General features: G+C 41.6%; 1 protein-coding gene across 11 annotated transcripts in view; it reads right to left on the reverse strand.

The window, feature by feature from the left end:
• Window positions 1–19,131, reverse strand: part of NCOA7 (nuclear receptor coactivator 7) — a 98,282-nt gene that overhangs the window by 39,665 nt on the left and 39,486 nt on the right. For all 11 annotated transcript variants that reach the window (XM_087773616.1, XM_087773614.1, XM_087773618.1 and 8 more), the window contains one exon: window positions 11,986–12,239. In XM_087773616.1, the coding sequence (XP_087629742.1) occupies window positions 11,986–12,239 (254 nt within the window). Of the gene's footprint in view, window positions 1–11,985; window positions 12,240–19,131 lie in introns of those variants that run through there.

A 19,131-nucleotide genomic window follows, 5' to 3' on the forward strand; every position in this document is an offset into this window, starting at 1 on the left:
AGTGGTACAGGGATTAAAAAAAAAACAAAACCAGGTAAAGTAATTTTCCTTACACAAAAGAAGAATACTTTGGAGAAAAGAAAAAAAAATACAATCTAATTTAAGAGCTGTTTGCATTTAGAGCATGTTAAATAACTATAAAAGCAACCATACAACACTTTGAGCTCAAAAGTAAAGTCAGTACTGCTTACGTAGAGCAAAGCACTTACAGGATGACCCAAACTCCCCCACATGCAAATACTTGAAAGAAAATTAAAAGAATCACACGACAAGATTCATTTAGGGTTTAGGAGGTGCAATAGGAACAAAACCCACACAGCTACTGAATTGACTTCAGCGAAGGTGCAGTGGCCCAGATGATCAGTTTGGTAGCTTACTTTTAAACGTAGCTTATTTTTAAAAGGTAGCTTACTTAAGGCAGAAGAAAAGTGTTTGTGTAATGCAGTACAATTATACAAAGATATCCAGCATTGAAGTTTCAAAAGATTTATAAAGTTAGACCACAGAGAAGTGTACGACTTTTGTGCTCTGGATTCCTTCAGTCTCACATTACTTAGCTGTGACAGTGACCCCCAATTCTTCTTCAGGGCAGACGCAGGGGTATGGTTTCATAAGCCAAATTAGCGGCTCCTAAGAGAAGGGAAGCTGTTCTCTTCTCGCATCTCTTTCTACCTTGGGCTGTGGCTCTCATCTGATGCCACAGAGAGACAACTGATTAAAACAATCAATTATCTCAATTTTTTTCTTTGTTGGTCTAGTGAATTGACTCATCTTACCTTGTGATCAGATGAATGCCAGTGCCAGTTCAGAGGGAGAGCAAAAAACATAGTTCAGAGCAGGGGGAGGAAGCACAAGACCTCCTAGTTCAGCAGCAGCAGTGAGGTGCTAATTCACACTGTGGAACATAAAGCTCTTCACAGCACTCAGCTGCCCTTTGAAACTATTGCCTAAGAAAAGTATAGTCACCAGACATATGGACGCAGTCTAGATCTAGCTTGGGCCACTTTAAGGAGGAAATTTTAAAAAGAAAACCATTTTACACATACGAAACTTGTTTATTACACTTAAAAAGCTTTAAAGTAGATTGGAAGGTGGAAAGGGGTAAAACCAGGCTTGCTAGAGATAAGCCTAGGGGCAGCACACCAACATTTGAGGGACAGTGTGCTAGCGAGGTCCTTCGGTCTGCCGTCTCAGTGGAGGTAGGGGATGGAGAGCCGTGCAGCAGCAAAGATGCAAGGGCTATGGATGTGTTAGAAACCTGAGAATGGTCACGTAGGAACTAGGGCCCAAAAAGGTGGCAGGAGCAATAGCCCAACTGAAGTTCATCTACACCAATGCACGCAGCATGGGCAACAAACAAGAGGAGCTGGAAGCAGTTGTGCAACAGGAAAGCTATGATATAGTTGCCATCATGGAAGCATAATGGGATGACTCACACAACTGCAGTGCTGCAACGGACGGCTATAAACTCTTCAGAAGGGATAGGCAAGGAAGGAGAGGCAGCGGGGTAGCCTTGTACATTAGGGAATGTTTCGATTGTCTAGAACTTAACGATGGTGACAATAGGGTTGAGTGTTTATGGGTAAGAATCAGGGGGAAGGCCAACAAGGCAGATATCATGGTGGGAGTCTGTTACAGACTGCCCAACCAGGATGAAGAGGCGGACGAAGTGTTCTGTAAGCAGCTGAGAGAAGTCTCACGATCGTCAGCCCTTGGTCTTGTGGGGAACTTCAACTTACCTGATGCCTGCTGGAAATACAATACAGTGGAGAGGAAACAGTCTAGGAGGTTCCTGGAGTGTGTGGAAGATAACTGCCTGACACAGCTGGTGAGGGAGACAACTATGGAAGGCGCCCGCTGGACCTCTTGTTTGCGAACAGAGAAGGCCTGGTGGGTGATGTGATGGTTGGAGGCAGTCTTGGGCATAGTGACCATGATAGAGTTTTTGATTCTTGGAGAAGTAAGGAGGGGGGCCAGCAGAACTGCTACCTTGGACTTTCAGAGCACAGACTTTGACCTGTTCAGGAGCCTGACTGACAAGAGTCCCTTGGGAGGCAGTCCTGAAGGGCAAAGGAGTCCAGGAAGGCCAGACTTTCTTCAAGAAGGAAATCTACCCCAAGATCCCTGTGTTTGACAGTCTGCCTCTAAAATACCCTGCTCTCCTTGTGTATTTTTATAGGAAGAAAGGCCCTCTTGGGTGCACTGATAAAGCCAGGTGGAGCTGCAGGACAAAATGAATTTTGTGCTTTGCCAGATTTATCAGCCAGTGGAGTGTTAGCTGTCTTATCACACTGCAACAGTGACCATGAACTTAAAAGAGAAGTCTACACTTCAAAAAATAGCAAGGTGAAAAAAAAAAAAAGAACAAATTACTTTCCCTGGTTTTCTTTAAAATCAGGGGGAAAAATACTCTACATTTTCAGTTTGATAAAGACAGTAATACAGTATCTGGGAAGTGCTTGCTTGGATAGCATTTTCCCTCATTATTCACTGTATGTGAAAGAGCTTTTCTAGCTAAGTTGGTGGTCACCTGCAGATGTATACTCCATGCAGGTGTTTGTGCTATCAACTCCTAAACCAGAACAAATCACACAGCATCGCTGAGGTATGTCAATCTTTGAACGCACTACAGAAATATGCTGCCTTACTGGGAACTGGAACAAGAAAGCCACACGTATCTTTAGATCAGATAGAGAAGGTCATTCTTACTCTCTGTCAGTTGCCCAGATGAGCTGTTCAGACACTTGATATCTAACTGTGTGGTCAGGAACCCAATTCTTACACAAAGTTCCACATCCTGTTTTCAGTTACTGAAGAAAACCCAGGTACAGGAAGGAAAGCTTTCACACTGCCTTCCTCAGGCCTCTGCTGGATGGAGTTCATTCAGGTTAACTTAACAAAAGGGTGGGAATGAGAAAAAGCAAAGACTTCATTAAGAAACACTAAAAATCCCCAACACATAATTTAAATGGAACATTGGTTGGGTTTGGGGTGGGGTGGTTGGTGTTCGGGTTTTTTTTGCGGTTTTTTTTTGTTTTGTTTTTGTTTTGTTTTGTTTTAGAAAACAGCAATGCTTAAAAATCAACCCTTTCACACATCTAACTTTAATTTCTTCAACAAATTTACCTTGGCAGTGACAAAGGCTTAACGCACACGACGCTGTACAGCTCCCCTGAAAGCAGACCCAACATCAGTTCCTCTGGAGCCATACTGGATCTGGGCACAGCTCCACGAGCAGCTTAAACCAATCTACGATGAAGCTGTTGCCAAAAGGGGCAATTCCACCAACCTTCTTCCTCCATGTGTTCCTGCCACCAGCCCTGCACTGGCCGAGGTTGCTAGATGACAGCCTAGGGAAAGCAGCTCCTGATGGCTGAAGGCTGGGACTGGGACCACCCAGCTGGGCTCCAGAGGAGGACGGGCAGCACTTTTAGCAGCAAAGTGGACACCTTAGATTGGCTTAAACTGTTAATGAAAGCGCACCCTGAGAGGGACATGGTGACCATCAGAGGTAGTTCCAGGTTTCTTATACCAAGGTGGAGGTAAAAAGGGTTGGTGATTATTTCAAGAGATGAGGGTATGCAGAAAGAGAAGGTTCAATGAATTTTTCCTTGCTTTGGGTGTAGGTAGGCTCAGAAGCATTTTGCAGCTGCATGGAAGAGAAGCTGCCCACTGGTATTTCTGTGGTCTGACAGACAGCATTGCTTGTGAACCCTGTTCAGGTAAGTGTCAGTACCTAAATGCATCTATCACAACACTACCACCGTAAAATTTCTGACTATCCACTACATCAGGGACTCAAATACAATACAGAGTGAGGAAAATCAGCCTGTCAACAGAGCAGGGCTGAGGGCTAAGCATACTGAGGCATCACAAAAGAAGACATGCGCATTTTAGAAAACTGTTAACACTACACATGCTGTTTTCCTTCATTTATTTTGCTTCTTGAACACACAGCAGCTTGCCTGGGAAAGCTATGCCACGTAAGTCAACCAGGACAACATCTCTTCAAAACACATGCTGTACTATCTTGTCTATTGGTTGGTGGTTACAAGGTCATAGGTCAAAAATATAGACGAAAATCACAAAGACTCTAAAGATAGGGGACACATGCCCTATTTTTGTGTACAGAGATGACATCAGCATCTGATGTGTTGCTGACTGCCAGCACTTCATCACACAGATCCTCAGGAGCCATAGAAAAGAGCAACTCAGTTTATACACGCTACTGATCCCAAGTGCAACCTGACGAGTCATATCACAGGCATCATGACAGACAAGACATGAGAAAACGTCACTGTGGAAGGCTGGGAGCGAGAATGACACCAAATAAAAGAGATCTGGCTTAACTTTGTGTTCTTATTTAAATGCAGGTGAGAAGAGTTCTGCATTTAGGTTAACTTCCGACAGTGGATGTCAAGCACAACATGGGAAGCTGTTGAAGAAGAGGGGTTAAAAACCTGCCTTGAGGATACCAGGCTTGAGTTATGCAGACTCCCTGAGAATGACTCCCTCACGCCCCTGCTTGGAGACTAAAAGATTTGCAGTATGATTTCAAATGCACTTTCATGCTCCTTATGTACTTGGCTTATGAATATTCCTGCCCTAAAGAGATAAAGAAATCTTACAAATGTAAACCTCATGTCTGAAACTACAAAGAGAATATTCTACCTCTGCCTTACAGGCAGAGATTCCCAGAGATCTACAGGGAGTCACTGGGCAGGGGAGAGAGACTATGGCACCGATACACCTGGCACTGCAGAGGACTGCTCCGCAGGCACTCGGGGCACGGGTCCTGGAAACCTGGGTGGGGGAAGAGGCAAAGGACCCAGTCTGCCTGGTCAACAGCCCTCCCAGAAAACGCTGAAGAGAAAAACCTGTAAGAGTCCAGCCCCTTCCCCCAGGACAAGATACACTACCAAAATCACCTCCAACGAGCTGCACATCTCCTGCAGGCACTCAGAGTTAACTTCACAGGGCACCCACGCTCAGAAAGCGCAAGATCCAACAGGCAGCTGGCACGACCTGGGGAAGTTCAGACTTCCTGAGCCAGTGGATCCTGGAAGCGAAGGACTTGCTAACCATGCAGACCTATTTCCCTTCATTATCCCCGGCAGAAATAAGACAACTCTCTTCATTAATTCTCCTGACATGCTTCCCTTTCCCCTCCCGCACACATACACCTGCCACAGCCTGGCTCTGTGCTATGCGACCAACTGCCCCACAGCTTTCCTCCCTTCCTCCAGGGGCCACTTTTCAGAGATGTTAAGTGCATCTGCATTTAAATATAATTAAGAATGAAAGCGCTCACTCTTCCTGAAAATTCAGGCCCTGGGAAAACAGACAGGCCCTGGAAGCACATCTGGTTCTTTCAGCAGCGAGATCCGTTTTAGCTGATCAAACACCAGCTGTGTCATTCCCTAGTCTGGACACAGTCTTCATGTTCTGTCCTTTACTTTCCCATTTCAATTCCCTTGCTTCTCACTTGAAATGTACATTAGTTTACTGACTATCAATGGCTAAGTTTACAATTTGGTTCTATATATCCATATAGCTTCACTGCCATTTAACAGCAGACTTCAAACCAGCTCCATCTTCTGTTTTAACTGTAGGTTTTGAGGCAACTTGTTGTGCACTGATAGGCAATACCTAAGGATGACATACAAAACACAAAGTTTCACTTGTGTCTTTCACTTAGTTTTACAACAAAGAGGAGCTTGTTTGTTCTCATCAAGATGAGAATTAGAAGAGGATTCCACACATGGGGATCTCGAGCAGCATTAAGATGTTTCCATCCAAATTTTCAGAAGTTAAGTGCTAACAGCATTATTCCTGGTACTTACTGCCCAGATCAAATTCCCCTGCCTGCGGACAAGGCATCCCTTCTGTGTGCGACAGTTTCTAGTAAACACCAATTAACAACCCAGCTTGAATATAACCTGGTGGCCTTCACAGCGATCCCCTAGGATTTGAGATCATTTGTTCTTATTCCAAAACAAGTGATCTGAAACTGGCTGCCTTTCAGTCATTCACCCACCTCATTCTTTCCACGTGGTTTCAGCAACCGACGCTAATATATATACCTACCGCCTGAAGCTCCCCCACCAGCCACTGCCAAATGTCTCCAGTTTACACTTACATATAAGTTATTCCAAACCCCTTGTTATTCTACGGAGAGAATTACAACCAAATAAACTTCTTCCTATGCTGCTTTAATTTTGAGATCTTGATTTTGGAAGAAACAAATTATTTCCCTTTTCACCCCTCCTTACATTCTACTCTCATTCTTGCTGTCTGAAGCCAACCTGAAACACAAAGGCTAAAGCAAGGTCTCAGAGCTTGGGAAAATTCAGATCCTGTTCCTCTTACTGTTGTATTAAGCAACTTAACACAACACTGAGTAGTCCAGTTTGTAAATCATGTGGATTACTTAGAATACAAAGTACTTTGCTACATAAATAGGGCTGACCAAATCAAGCCCTGAGATTCAGCCTGATTACAGTTAGCTAATTACCAGCAAGAACTTCCATGGATTTTCTTATTTTTTTTAACTGTACTGTACCTTTTTATGACTAGCACCTTAATTAAGTCCTCAACTGCATCCTACTGTTGAATAACCGTACCAGGTAGTAGAAAAGACAAAACCAGGACTCATTAGCAGGAGGAAGTTTCAATTTTCAACTCAATATATACTGAAAAGTCCACTTCAGATTAAGCCTACTTAGCAAATGACCTAACTATTAGAAACTATTATGCAAAGTGGGTTCAGTAAGTGCCCCACCTTTTCATTAAATTTAAATTCTCTATAAATTTTCACTGCATTACAAGCAACTTTCAGCTTTGAAACAGAGTAAGTACTGCTGGTATCATGGGAGTTGCCTCTGCTCATTCTGTGCCAGTCAGGGCAAATCTCACCGCATTATGGGTGATGAAAATTGCTGCGCCCTCTCTCTTTTATTTACTTACATTTGGTTTTGGCCAGCTACCCCGAACATTCAGAGGCTTGGCAACTTCACGCATGCCACACTGCTCCAGTATTGCCCCCTGCCCGAGTGATGGCAGGGAAGACAAGTCAAAAAAGCATCCATTTTCTGCCTCTGGACTCTGGGGAAGATACTCTGGTACCTCCTATTCAGTATACAATATACTGTCTCATTAAATGGGCACATACCGTTTTTCCCTCTCAGGACTCTTGTCACAGTGTTTAGGGACTCCTGCTTGTTCTGGACAGAAATCAGAGCTACAATAAGAGGAGGTTTTGTTAGTCTCACCTCCCATTTGCTTGCTGCACAAATTGAACACTGTACAGTGAATGAGAAAGGATGGCTTTATGACTAGAAAGCAGAATGATAAGCTAGTTAACTGGATTTTATTTTGCTGATAAAAGTAACTGTGTGATGTAGGACAAGTCACCTAAACCTAACTTTTCTTCATGATGCATTTTTCAGTGGAGACCAATTCCTCACATACACTGACCACTTATGATTTCAGGCAAAATCAATGCAGTCTGGGCATATTCTGCACATCTGGTAGAAAGATGCATTATATCATGCTGGAATAAATACACGGACATTTTGTGTATGACAGACGACTGCACTCGACCCTAATTTGCACCACTGTTACACTGCCTGCTTTCAGAAGCTCACTTTTTTTCCCTGTTTCAGTGTCTTCAGTGGCAAAACACAATGATCTTCATCCAGCTTAGCAATTGCTGACACAAATCCTGGTTTCCTAGTCTCACAGGAGTCCACCTAACAAGTCTGTCCCAGAGATGGGCATCCTGCCCTAGAGCAAATAAACTGGTGCTTCCAGGCTGTTACAGTTCCAGTGCTGGGTTCCTGCAACTCACCTCGTGTTTGTGGAAGTGTTTTAGAGCCTGTGAGATGTGGAGAGGGAAGGGGGAAAGAAGAAAAAAAAAAAAAAAAAAAAAAAAGAGGCAAAACAATGAGGAAAAAAAAAGAGGAAAAAATAAAAGTCAAAGCTTAGCAAGTCAACATCTTCCAAGAAAAACAGGCTTCCCACAGAAAGTGTGTCTGAACTAAGCAGCCAAGCTGCAGAAGTAGGTCAACTAGGTTATCTCAAGGAGGAGGGGAGAGCATCCTGGGCACTAGGTATAGCAGCCAGGGCGCCTATGCAACCATCGCACTGTGCCAGACACATCCTCGGGAGTCTGAAAGACTACTGCAGCAGCAACAGCAGAAGGGGTAAGACGACAAAGTTAAGAAGCTGACTGCCACATAAGCCAAGAGACAAGGCAAAAATAAGGAGAAAGGAGTGTTATTTCCCTTGGTCCTCAGGAAAGAAAAACAAACAGTATCGGAGCCTCTGTTGTTTTAAGACAAGAAAACAAGGGCTATATCTGCCCTTGTCTTACAGATTTGGAGACTGAATGGTACAAATATATTCCAGAATTATAGAGCCACTGAAGAACAACATAAGTGCTGAGAGGAAAGGAAAATACGAGGTTACACAGGAGAAACTTTCTGGTAGTGGGATCCGTTCAGCCATTTAGCAGTGCCTCAAGAGAAATGATCAATACCTCATACCATCAGGTTATCTGTAACGGTGCCACCGCAGTGCCAGCGGCCATGCCGTAGGGAACACTTGCGGCTGGGGAGAGGGGTGCTGGAGGATCCCTTTCTAGAGGATGCCCGAGTGGCAGCTCCCCCTCCTCGGCTCGGCGATGCCACCCGCCGGCTGCCGGCATTAACACAAGGCGGCAGGCACGGGTACCAGGACAGGACCTCCTCCCTCCATCGCTGTGCTTCCACCTGAAGTCTTTTAACTGCTCTCTTTTCTACAAAGCGTGGCAGGGAGCACCACCACCTCCAGTTCTCTGCAGCCTTCAGAAACTGCGTGACAGTCTTTCTACTGGAGAAGAGGGATTTACTGAGTCAACAAAATCCTTCTGACAGAGTATCAGCCCTTGCATAAATCCATTAAAAGGCATGACATTCAAAGTGAAAGAGTAAGGATGTCACTGTCAGCATTTACGAATTCATAAAGGCAAACACATTCACAAGCTTCTAATGAAGGGACGTTGTGTGCAAGGAACAAATTGTAGTGAGATGTGATGGTCCTTCCCCGTTTCTCTTAGAACAACAAATAACGAAGGATTTATAGACCTGTGAAATATGGAAGGGAGATTATTCCGGGGGCAGGGGACTGACAGACGCAACCCTTCTAAGCTCAAAGCAGCTTATGACAGCACCTCCATTAAGCCACAACATAAAGTATGTACGTATCATCATATCAACACACAGATGAGAACCTGCAAGAACGTTGCTACATTTAACGCATCTTTCTTTTGACTAGGAAAACTAAGCATTTTGGCAAAGTGCAGAAAGCATTTAGAAAAAGAACTAGTAATTTCTGTATCAAATTTTCTTAAAGTTTGAGACATTAAGTCAAAGCTCGGTAACTGGAAAAAAACCAACCACCAAACAAAAGCCCCAAGCCCTTGTGCAAACACATTCAGAAAAATGGTTAACCATAAGTAAGAGGGAGAGACTGTTTTAGTCAGAGCACCTCAGAAACATCAATAAAGGGACAACTCAGAGGGGAAAAAAAAAATCATGTAGAAGAAAAAAAAAAGTTGAGGTATATGCATCCATAATGTTAAATAATGAAGACAGATGCATATGCATGGATAATCCCTCTCAGCCAGTTTCACATGAAAGCATATCAACAATTAAAAAATGAAGCCTTTACAGATTCGGCAGTACCTTCCCACTGCTGCAGCTAACACGTCTTCCAGCAGGGAACTGCAGAACCTTCTGGCAGAACTCAGCTGTCCTCTGCTGCATGCAGGTGAAGGCTAACTATTTAAAGTAGTCCAGTTCGTACAGGCTGCTACAGGTGTCGGGAGAGCTCTCAGAAACTGCTCGGGATGTTCGCAGAGGCAGCACCTTTCAGCAGAGTAGCAGTAACAAATGGCTAAGCAGGTAACCACTGCCAGGTACAGCTGCAGTGGACGAAGGCCGGTGTAAGACACACAGACTCATACTATGGCAACTAACGATTCCACTGAAATGACTTCATTTTGAGAGCTGCATAGGCAACACAGAGCTATTGCACTTGTTTCACAATCAACTATTTTCCATCTCTCTTCAAACTTTCACTTCCACAATTTTGATGCTCCAGTTGGCTAAAAGTCTTTATTTAGGAACAACTGAAAGCAGGCGTTTAAATAACAAAGGGGTTGCTTTCTCTATGGGTTTTGTCACTTGGGTCTGTGCTCAGCTCAACAGCAGCATTAAATTCTTGTATTTCTCAACAGAAATTCTGTATTTCTGCAGAACCCAGAGGCCTTGCACACTCACATGACGGGCAGTAGCATTTCAAGTCACCCCCGCAGCAATGCCAGTCCGCACAAAACATGGGAACACTTACGAAACAAACATTAGTAAAACTTGAGTTTGTATTGACTGTGGGATGATGAGCCAAAGATGACCTGGAGAACTTTACGTTCTCCTTGCCAGCCCCGCAGCACTCTTCAGCGAGAGAGAGGGATGCCATCATCCCCCTTCTCCCCACCACAAGTGCCAACTGTCGCAGTGTTTTTCACAAAACTACTGAAACACTAGAGAAATAAAATTCAGCTATCTCAAAAAAAACAAAAACCCACAACCCAACAATGAATTCTTTTAGGAACAAACCAACAATAAATCGCTGCTTTTAGCAGAAGCACTTTACTAGGAATGCAACAGGAGTTTATATTTTGGTGTGTTTGTTTTTTTTTTTTTACATTGGCAAACTAACAAAACATAAAGAGTTCACAGGTTCATTCATTAACAATTCTCCAGTTTTCCTTCTACAGATTTTATTTCAAGAACACCGTGGTCAGACTTTCAGACAAAGAGAAGCAAGTTCTCTCTTAGTTCCCAGATTATTGACCTCATCAGATTTAAACTTGCCAAAAATTACAGACTGATCAATAAATCACTGTAAACTCTTGAGCTTGCCAAGAAACATTACTCCAAGATTTATCTTCTTTTTGGTAAGGACCATGGTGCCTCGTAAAAGACAATCTCCAGGCGTGGACTAGTTTGCCTGCGCCAGTCAATGCATAACAACATTTTCACTGCGGATTAATTTCCGTCTCCTAATGAGGACTCCTTCTTAGGATCCAGCCATTCACGTACACTGTGTGAACAGGAAAGAAGCCTGCCTCTAGGATAACTATGATTTTCTGTTGCCTGCCTCCTCTTTAAAAAAGGATTACTTCCAAAATGGAACCAAAGTTCTCTTAACCTAAAAGATCATTCCTACAAAATACCAAGAGAAAATTTGGAAGGAGAAGTATTTCATAAATCGTATCTAAAATTACTTAAGAGTATCTAACAAATTACAATCCAGAACTGCCAACAGATGTGTATATGACTCATCTCACATATAGTTATGCACAAACTGATTTTTTTTCTGAATTACTTGCAAGAATAAATCTAAAAAAGATATCTATAATTAACTGAGGTACTGATACAGTTGGGAGGTGGGGGAGGAAACAAAGCTTTCCAGCACACAAGCCCTTTGACATCTTATTTAAAAATATGTAGTTAATTTACTTACTTGTTCACACTTCGGCAGACAAAATGAATATGAATTAAGACTGAAGTCTTAAACAGTATACATCAATTTATGAAACAAATAGCCCCACCAAAAAAACTGAACTCCAGTGCCATAAAACACTGAAGACAAATCTTAAAAAAAAAAATTAAAATAAAATGCAATAATAAACTTAACTATTGCCTACAAAAACACTGAGTTTTAGAATTGAGAAATGAGAAATACATATGTTTTAAGAACTGCAAGGTTAAAGTTAGAAGCAGATGATATGCAGAACTACATAATATTGTTTGTTTTTACATGAAGGATATCCAAAGTCAATTATTCTTTTAAGGCCGGCCTACAGAATACGAGAAAAGTACATTAACAAGCTATCAAAACAAAAATATTTCAAAATACTATAGCATTAATATAACTCACCAGTACTATAGTATCTTTTAAGTTCTGTCCGTCTGATGTCTTTCAGTTGATTGTATTTTTTCTTTTTCTTTTCTTTGTCTGGAACAGTTTCCTTTTCCCCAGCAAGTTTACAGTTGTCTTCAGAGGAACTGATTTGCTCCAAAATAACTTTACTTTCATCATCTTTCTCAGAAAGTGTTTTGGAAACAGGAGATCCAGAGGAATTGGCAGAGACGGTCTCGGTGTTTTGTTTGGCTTGCCTTTTCTTTTTCAAACTATGCATAAAGAAAAAACCCACAACATTAAGATATAGCCAACCTCTACAGACAAGCTAACTCACTTGCTAATGATTTTTTTAAAATTAATTTAATATCAGAATTCTTTACAACTCAGTAAAAACCACACACTTTGCATCAGTAACTTGGTAGCAAAGATTATCCTATAGCATACTGTTCAATCATTCATCGTATCATCATCTCAAAGATATCTTCTCAAGAATAACAAAAAAGGCAATAAAGTTTTTACTGTTGTTTCCTGAGGAGGAGGAATGTGGAAAAAGAAACAAAAAATATCGAAAAGTCGTTTTGTTTTTAAACCGTCATACATCTAAACATAGAAACAAGATACTGAATCGCATTTTCAAGATGAAGCTTAGGATAAAATAAAACCTCAGATCATAATGTATTATAATGCAACAGCTAACATAACTTCACAGTCAGCTGCTCTTGCTTTATAAAGCTACTTGTTTTGATATAAACTTGTTATTTATTTCCATTTTGTCCAAGGTTATCTCCCAGCGGCCACCCATGCTACTCCACATCTGTTCTTGCACAACCCACACCACCTGGTACTCCAAGTGTCACCCAGCAGCTCCTTCCACAAAGGAAGTGGCTGCAAACTGCTTATGCGGGAGTATTTTCCCGCTGCTATAGTTCTTCTGAGAGAAATCTTAACAAGCTGCCTATAAATCTTCCAACTTATCACTATAGCAACAAGAGTATGTATTTTTTTTTTTTAGAAGGCTTCTTAAAGCACAGCTCAAGTGAGAAAGATGCTTCAGGAATCCTAACACAGGATTTTCTGCTACATCACCATCTTTAGCACTGACTTTACTTAGAAAGAGCAAAGGCTGACTTTATGGGCTAAGGGTCAGAGTCACTAAAATAGTCCTCAGTTAAGTGTCACTGACACATACCGCACAAACCAAAAAACTAATCTACCTAATGATCATTCTCTCCACTACATTAACTTCTTAGTTGCAAGGTACCTACAGGAGGGAGTAGTATCTTAATCTTGTTCATGCTAAAAACTATGCTACATGCACAGGAAGAATTATGCATAGAAATACAGACAATCAATGAGTCACCACAAATGGGAAAAGGTTACGTGATCTCACAGCAGGAGTTGACGTAAGGGAAAACTTAATGCATTAAGTTATTAATATAATGCAGGAATTTCGGAGATTCTTCCTTCCACGTTTTATATTTCTATTCTATCAATATATTGTTTCAGGCTACAACATGAAAATAAATATACAGAGCATTTGAGAATTATAGTAAGACATTTCAGGCTACACTTTTTTTTTTTTTTAATAAAACATTAAAACCAGTTCCCAAGTTTAGAATATCCAGCTTGAGACCTCGGAGAAGGGCAGTTTTTCAGACCACACATGACCACCACCTTCCAGTGAAACATTTGGAAAGATTGTCTGGCAAAAGCTGTGTCTATCACACATGTATGTACACTTATTTCTTAAATGCTTCCTAAAGTATGGTAGCAGGAGATCCACGTTCTGCAGCCAGCTCAGTGAGGATGGGTCCTACTTCTGCAGTGGTTCCCCATTCATTCAAACCCACTGATTTGTAAGACAACTAGTAGTAGTTCATGCTCTGCACAGCAAAAGAGATTTAGTGTGTGAAACTTTACAGATCAGGTCCTGACTACATATGAAAACAACCTACAGGGATTTATAAAAGATAAAAGTGAATACATCTATATAACAAATGAAGTGTTTTGTTTAGACTAATGAAAATTTGAGTGTGCAAAGGAAGCTTATTTTTGACTAATAAGCTACAGGCCTGATCAAAGGCTGCTGTAGCAACCACAAAACATTACAGTCACATTGCATACACAATGTCTATATTTAGCCCTGGTAGAAATCTTTGCAGAGCAGCCCTCTATGCTGAAATGGCATATCCTTACCTCACGGCTGTACTTGATTCCAGACTTGTGAATCCGACACGGCCGTGACGTTTTACTCTAGTGACATAACAACCTTCCTGCCCACGTGCATATCACAGGGCACCCCAATCATCCGCTGCCGTAGATGAGAACTGGCGAGCACCCACTGGCCGCCCCATTTCTACTCATATTGCATCAGCGCCTTCCATCCTCAGATGCCTAGTCTGTTTGTTTTGACCACAAACTCTGTTAAGTAAGCTTTCTGTAGCATATATGTAGTATCTCAAAACAACAACAAAAAGCTGCTAATGGAAACATAGAACCCTTTTTTGGAGGGGAAAAAAAAAACAATAAAGAGAAAAACCTCTCGAGAGGTCAACAGTCCTCGATACTAACAGCTTCCACCAGTACTTTCCTTAAAACATACTCATTTGAACTAGAGTTTTCAAAGTTGCCCCAGGCGACTTTAAGAATAAAGAGCTAAACCAGAACTGGCCCATTAGTGACAGAAAAGAGGAAAACAGAAACGACCATCTGAACTGACTAACCGCAACATAACTGACTGATGCTTCTCCCTGTAGCGTTTAATCTTGCCTGATTCCCACGTACCGCAGCCCACCGAGAGCTCATCACACGACCTACAGCACCCCCGGCACACTGCTGCTGCTGTGGATGGGCAACGCCACAGGCACTTTTCAGGTAACAGGGATCACCAATGTGTACTCCATAATTTCTACTCTGTCCTCAAGGCAGGCATCAGATTTTCAGATAGTGCCAAGCCTGTTCCTCCTGCCCACGGCTCCATTTCAAGGCAATGACTATCCAACTCTCAAAGTGGCAGCCTTGGCACTGGAAAAAATACCGGATGCGGACTGAGTATCCATGATGTTCATCACAGGACTCGGAGCTACTGCAACTCTGCCTGGGGTTATGATCTCTGCTTGCAAGATGCTGCTTTTAGAAGTCTCTAAAGCCTGGCCAAAATTACACACAACCCTCCACTCGCTCTTGAAAAACCTCAACTATGATTATCCCAAGGAACCAAAACAAGCCTTCAGCAGCATTTAAAGCAGTAACAGCAGCCTCAAATTTATCATGCTTTTTGACATTATTATGTGCACCCTCTTAGTATAGAAAATACAAAGTCCTGTACACACACAAGGCAGTTCATTATTAACGTGCACTGGTACAGCGTGGCAGAGACTGGGCTGTGCAGAGCACAGCCAGGGGGTTTACTGCATCCGAAACAGAACTCCATCCCCTTGAGGCACCCCTTTCAGCCTCCACCCACCCTTCTCTCACTCTGACCTGCACATCCCAGCAGGGCAGACTGGGTACCCACGCAAATGGCCAGCCCTTCTCCTCCCCAGATTTCAAACCAGTCGCCTCCTGAAGAACTTGGAGGCTGAAGGTCTCATCCGCTCTTCTCCCAGCTCTGAGGTATTTCCCACCCTTCACGGCAAGAGCTGCCATGGAAGATGGATTTAAGAACACCATTTGTCAAATTATTGCCTTTTTCAACTACTTGAGGATTTCAAGTGGTTTTGTTCAATTTTAAAGGGGATTTCTCTGAATAAAACCAACATCCAGTCTTCTTGTAATGACTATGAGAGCAAAAGGGAGCTGATGGCCAAATAAATAAATAAATAAATAAATGAAACTCCTCGCCTGACCAGTGTCAGGTTTTGCAATTAAATCAGCCTTTCAGACAAAACAATATGCATCTTTTCCAGTGAATTGATAAGGTGTTACTGCACAAGATGTTTGTTTTTCAGTATCAGTCAATGGATATGTTGTGTTTCACTAGGAAAGTTGCTGGGGGAAGGAAGAGGGAGAAAGGGAGGCCAGGAGAAGCAAACAGCTTATCTGCAAAAACACTCCGGTTTCTGAGGAAAGAGTCTTACAGATCTGTAATTTCATTTAGAAAAAACAGATAGATAATATTTTTCAAGCTGATTGGTTCTGACAGGCAAAACATTTCTTCTGAATTTATATAGAGGCATCCTTTTACAGCTCCTCAGAATGTTTTCTGAGCAACAACTGATAAGCCATTTTCTAAGTCTGTCCAAATACAGTTTTCCAGTAAAAGTTTTCAGTCTGTTACTGTGCACAACGGATGGCACAGGGGCTTTTCCACTGAGTCCCATGAGAATCGAGGGAACTGGTTCTTAAAGAGCACTGTGAGCTGGCTGCAGACCTTTCAGGCATCTACCCTACAGAGGGAACAGGGAGCAGAAACTTTCTGCAACACAACGACCACTCTCATACAATTTAATAAAGACTAATGATCTGAAATGGACATAATTTCAGAGTAGGCAGGTAAAAATACAAGGGCAGCAGTACCCCCTTAAATTAATTTGCAACTGACTCAATACCTTGGGCACTGACTTACAGGAAAAGAGCTAGGAAAGATTTCAAGAAATGGCCTACTTCATCTTCCAGACCCAACTCTATTTGCCTGCCTACAAAAGGCAAATAAATCTGCATTTTTAGAATAAAACAGTCTGAATTTCCCATTACACTAACAAGGTAGGTGGTTAGCGTAAAAAGAAAACTCATCAGAGAAAGGAGGGGTGATGTTATCTGCACAACTTTCACTACAAGACTACAAACAACCAGTAAAGCTATGCAACTCTGACACTGAGACAATAAAGAAATGGAAATCTGACAATAATTTTTTTATAGAAATTCCATTTGGTTTTGGTCAACACTTATTCAACAGAGATGCCTAACAAACAATTGAATAGGACCTCATTTGACATATAATAATTAATCACAGGCAAAGAGCACTAGGTCCATATTGCAGGATGTTCTAAAAAACTCCTAGGATAATAAGGCGTGATTTTTATGATGCATTAGATTAATAAAAATCATACAGCATAGACAACTCTCACTTCAGAAACAAAAGGATCTAACAAAGTGGCCCTCCAAAAAATATTAAAAAAGAAAAGGGAAGGGAGAAGAAACCTTCATTTTATCTTGAAGTTGACACAGTTTTCCTTTTGGGAAATTTTCCACAATGTGCATCCTCTAAAACGTGCCTTGATATCGGACATGCAATCAGCTTAACATCCTGCGCAGCACAAACAGACCATGTTCTACAAACGCTGGGTTTTTTTAATCCATTTATGCGTATATGCAATAAAATTAACAGAACTTGTAAAAAAGAGCTTTAAAACACTTCAAATATCTTAATCTGTTTCGTTCCCATCAAGGCTCCTGTTAATTCACTTTGCATGCAAAATTGTATGCCCCCCAATTATTTCATTCAGAACTAACCATTTTCATCCTAATCTAAATCTCTGCACTCAATATAATATCTACTAATTTCTTTGTGCCCTACATGCCACCCAGAACAGCTAAATAAATCAAATTCATGACATGAAAAAAAACTATGTACAGAAATCTTACAGTAAAAATCCCCGTTACGCACCCACTGGTCTGATCGTAGTCAGCTATTCTATTCCAGCACGCAGGGATCATTCCTCTCCCTGTCACCCACCTCGGTGCCAGCACTACTCAGCCAGCTCTGGGCACGGCTGTGCTCTCATCCCATCTGATGTAACCTGACGAATAAGCAATCTCAGACAAAATAAATCATTGCTGTTTGCAAAGCCAAAGGAAGTCAGACTGCTTGCCAGACCTTCACACTTCACTCCCGACTTCCTCAGTGCGGCTACTTTCACTTCACAACAGAAACAAATACAAAACAGTTCATCCTCAGTGAGACATCTTCCTAAAACTAAACAGCATCTACCTCACAAGAAAGCACGCTCCATGAAACACCAGCCATTTCAGGCTGATGTGCATCCTGTTTTGGAAATGAGCAAGCCACAAGGCTGTATGTTTACTATTAAAACAGACTATTAAGGCAAAAATAAGGGATGGAACATGTTTTTTCATGAGAAATTTAAACAATTAACTGCAGAGGGGAGAAAAAAAAAAACTCTGAAAAAAAGTAACTCTGAAATAGTTACCGTGGACAACAGCGTGGTTGCAAACACTGAAAAGTGTCCATACTCTGGTAATTCCAAATGACAAACAGCAACTACAGAAAGCTCTGATATTAGTAGCACAGGTCAAAGCTGGAAATTTCCACTTTTATTGGAACTGCTGTTACTAATTTACAACAAATACCAGCACCCGGTTTCACACATGGTCAGTCATCAGCAACGCTCAAGGAAGCTGGCATGCTCCAAAGAGTAAAGTGCTGTACTGACAATCAGGGTACGTCCATTTTCTTCTTGATACTGCCATTAGTTTACAAAAACAAGTCACTCTTCCTCTGTTTCATCATCTGTAACGTTGAGGCAAGGATTTGTAGTAAAGCTGTTCTGGAATTTTAAAGACATTGTACCTTCTGATGGAAAAAAGTTCTTAGATTAAATGAAAATATGTTAATTTTCCCCCCAGTCTTCTGACTGATATCAGGGAATCTTAAATATCCCAATTAAGCTCTCTTATGTCTATTTTAGGGGGAAAAAAAAAAAATCACCATTTCCCAGGGTAAAACTCAAGAGAGTTTTGAGCTGTCAGAAAGTTTTTATTTTCTTAAATTTAAGAATACAATGTTTCCACACAGCTTAATAAACTTTCTATTTTCAAAGGCAAAAAGTATCCCCATCTTTTCTGTTTACTTATCAAAAAAGATTATGATGTATTCAGCACTCCATTACCATGACAACAATTTAATAAAATCTTTTCCATAGGGAAAGGATTCTGGAAAGCTGTTTTGTTTGATTTAAACATCTATTTAATGCCTTCTCTTATAACCTCAGTTACTGCAGGCTCTCAAAGAACAGCTTTAGACAGAAGGCAAAACGAAGAAATTTCTCCCTTCAGCTGACTCCTTTAACTTTGCCTGAAGTTCATTTAACAGGCTTGTTCAATTAAACCCGCACCACAGATCTATCTTGTCACAAATACCAACTGGACTCTTACCACACTCCCATCCTGCTCCTCCTCTTCTCCTCTGCTAATGATGCC

This window comes from Nipponia nippon, unplaced genomic scaffold, assembly GCF_047370975.1.
Source record: "Nipponia nippon isolate SJK-2023a ecotype South Korea unplaced genomic scaffold, ASM4737097v1 scaffold_4, whole genome shotgun sequence".
Taxonomy (NCBI): domain Eukaryota; kingdom Metazoa; phylum Chordata; class Aves; order Pelecaniformes; family Threskiornithidae; genus Nipponia; species Nipponia nippon.